At 33.6% G+C, this 3,660-nt stretch overlaps 1 protein-coding gene across 1 annotated transcript in view; it reads left to right on the plus strand.

The window, feature by feature from the left end:
* Window positions 1-3,660, plus strand: part of LOC106465591 — a gene marked incomplete at its 3' end in the record, with an annotated part of 100,989 nt that overhangs the window by 92,483 nt on the left and 4,846 nt on the right. Inside the window, exon 6 of the mRNA XM_013925825.2 lies at window positions 1,152-1,536. Coding sequence (XP_013781279.1) covers window positions 1,152-1,536 — 385 coding nt within the window. The remainder of the gene's footprint in view (window positions 1-1,151; window positions 1,537-3,660) is intronic.

Consider the following 3,660-nt stretch of genomic DNA (forward strand, 5'->3'; position numbering starts at 1 on the left):
CCCTTGAGGTCCACATATTATATCACCACTGAGAATTATATACCGTGCACTGCCCTTGAGGTAAGTCTACGGTAAGAACTGAGATGCATCTCAAAATGTACTCGTTATTGCGTAAAGATTTACTCAGGTGTTACTCTTGGAACTTGCAACACTTGAATTGGAATTCTTATTCGAAAATCATTCATTTTCTGAGAATAACTAAGATATATATAACATAGAACAAGTTCTTCAGCACGCTCTGTTATCTTAGATCTGATTAATGAAAAACAAACCAAACTTTAACAGCGAGAAATACTGTATAAGTAGATAGTACTTAGTGATGTTAGGTTAATATGTATTGAACATTCGCTACGTGTAGCAGAACTTTGTTTGGAATTAAGCTACACGATGGGCTATCTGCGACCTGCCCACCACGGGTATCGAAACCCGGTTTCTAGCGTTGTAAGTCCGCAGACATATCGCTGTGCCACTGGGGGGGGGGCTGTAGCAGAGCATCAAGTATTAAGTGCAATGAAGTTATTTCGAGGGGCTGTAAATAACATGTTACACAGCTAAAAGGGATATATAAGTTAAAAGCGTTTTTTAGTATTTTTTATATTCCATTTAGCTGTTTTTACATAAATGTATTAGTAACGGTGTTACATAGAATAAATTCAAATGTTAAAATAAACGTCATACTTTACGTGCTCGTGAATGAAAGGGGGATATTTGAAATTTATTCTTTCCCTAGATGTGTATTTTGTTGATGTGTTTGTATAAAATATATTTATTGAATAAAAGTGGTTTACGTATTGAAGGTCCGTTTTAGGAATGTAATGAAAAGTACCCGATAAATTAACAGGGAAAAATATAAATTGAAACTCATAGCACTTTCCCCTCTCAAGAATTGTAATTACAAGTTCAAACGTTCACCGAATTTCTTTTGAAATAAATATAAAAACTTTTATCTCATAGTGGTTGGAATTATCTTCAACTTTCAACCGGAAATACTTGTAATGTGGGAAGAGGTACCTCAAAAACCCGCAAGATAAAGTTATGATGTCTGAAATATACTTTAATTGTGGTAAAAATAACTTCTGATGGTAGCATTTTAAAACCGTAAATCAAATATTGATATACATATTAAAACTAATTCAGTGTTGTTTGCGCAGTTTCCGCTTGCAGAAGGTAGTTTCTTTCCGGATTTGGAACGAAAGTTGATTTACACTGAAGGAGGCACGGAATGGATTCCTGCTGAGGATAAACAAAAATCGAAGAATTTCAAGGAGGAATCTAGAAAACATCTAACGTCTCGTTTAGGGAAAAATTATTTTAACTTTGAAACAAAGTTTCTTGACAAGAAACCTACGTTCGTAAGTCATTTCAATGAACTAGGTGAAGGGAGAAGAAACGACAAAGTCTGGTGGCGTCCTCTTCTGCGAGAAAATCAAAACGTGAATATATTTCATCGTCAAGATGACGGGAAAAGCTTGCATGATGAAGATCATGGATGGTTAGAAAATCTAAAATTTCTTGAAAAATTAAGTTATAATCCAGGTAAGTTTCTTTGGAGAACTATAACATTTTTTACTATTTTTCTAATTATTATTTTTGGACAAAATTTTACATTGTACGTAAAAATAGTGAAAAAATGAAATATTTATGTCTCATCAGACAGACATATTGTTTTTCTATTGTTTCTTCCAAACTCTTTTCAATCGACCGCCTTTCCTTCATTTCTTGGCGGACTGACTTGGAACTTGGTAGGGTTACACCTCGGACCTTTTTAAGGATTTGGGGGGGGGGGCAAAGGTCAAATAACCCAAAAATTTATATTTTGGGCTCCTTTGCGGTCATATTTAAAGCAATCAAGATGAAATTTGCCTCAAATATAAATTTTTATGCGCTCAAGAAACCGACTTACAAAAAATTCGTATTTTATTCTTTTTGAGTCTTTTTAGGGAGTCAGAGGTTGCAGAAAAGCATAATTTTGGGGTTTTTGGTCAATTAATTAATCTTGTTTCGATCAACCTACTTGGAATTTGGTACAAATACACATTGACAAAGAAATATGTTGGACTTGCTCATTTTCAGTAATTATATGGGGGTCAAGATGCCACAAAAAGCATGATTTTAGAGGTTTATTTTATACTATTACTCCACCGAGTTTCGGCCAATTTACATGGAATTTCGTATAAAGTTACTTTTTTACAGGTCCCAAACAGAGATATGGACAGTTTTGTAATTTTTTGTCTTTTGCTTAATTTTTCAGCAAGGAAAGCACAATTTGGGTTTTTCGTAAACTAGTCATGTGTATGTCAACCAACTTACTCGGGGTTTGTTACAAAAATACCTTCTTACAGTCTCAAACAGTGATATAGACATTTTCGACTTAACTGTGTTTTCACGATTTTTCTGTTATCATCATTGGCCATGCTGGGATTGCATGGCGGAGACATGTTGCATTCGCTCGCGAATATTGACCTCTTTATTAGTTGAAAGTGAGGCACATAACTAAATGTAGCTCAGCTGTAAGCTTGAGGACTTACGAATAAAAATAACGTGTAGGAGAATTGTGGTTTTCATTTCTATGTTTTTCGTACATCATTTAAAATACATTTCGCTGTCTAATTGTATAAACTTTCTGTGTAGTTTTAGTTTTAAAAAATATGGGTATGAAGTGGTTTTTAGTAGATTACAGACTAAAGGACAGTGAATATCTCGTACAGGATACCAGTGTTTTTGTTTTTTTATAACCTGTGATATAACAAGATGTCAATGTGATATCTTGTGATTTTAAACTTTGAGATGTAGAATATTATAGTGGCATATTTAACGTCAGTGCAATCGGAGCAACGAACCGACGGGCCTCCAAAGTAATGCAAGAAAACAACAGCAAAAAAACATATATTTCTATATCTCTAGCTGATCAGTAGGGATAGTGTCCCTAAGAAAACTGTACTGAGTAGTTTGAAGTGTTAAAAACGCTTCTGGTATACTAGGAGGTGTTGGTTAATTATAATGTTATTAAAGTGTATTATTAACTTGTGGTATAACAGGATATTATTGTGGTTTTGTTTTATTTCAGTGTTTGTGGTGTAAATTATACTAGTCTGATATTCTTTGATTTATCGTTTATGATTATAACAAGATATCACTGTGATAGTATTTGACATTAGGACTTGTGATATAGCATGACGTGAATATAATTTTCTTTGATTTATCAAGTTTAATAAACAGCATATAAGTGTGATATTGTTTGATTTTAGAATATATGATATAACAATATATCAAGACTATGTTATTTGATTTTATAACTTGTGATATTTCGGCATATCAATGTGAAATTGTTTGATTTGTAGAGCATGAGCAATTGAAGTTTTTGGTAGCTTCAATGAAACATTTTCTGTTAAATCAAATTAAAACAATTAATATTTTATCACTGTGATAACAAAACAATCATAGAGACATGAAGACTTGTATATGTTTGACCCACTGAAATAACACTGCTAATGAGGTTATGTGAGGGTAACCATCCCACAGGAACTTTTACCCGCACAGGGTGTACAGCCTTAACGTGGAACAGCCAATTCCGGTTTTATCTTGGAATTCAACAGAAGTACATACACTTTGGAAACAAAGTTGGCGTAAGGTAAGAGGTGGAGGCTGGATTAACTTTCG

Source organism: Limulus polyphemus, unplaced genomic scaffold, assembly GCF_000517525.1.
Source record: "Limulus polyphemus unplaced genomic scaffold, Limulus_polyphemus-2.1.2 Scaffold1993, whole genome shotgun sequence".
NCBI classification, from domain to species: domain Eukaryota; kingdom Metazoa; phylum Arthropoda; class Merostomata; order Xiphosura; family Limulidae; genus Limulus; species Limulus polyphemus.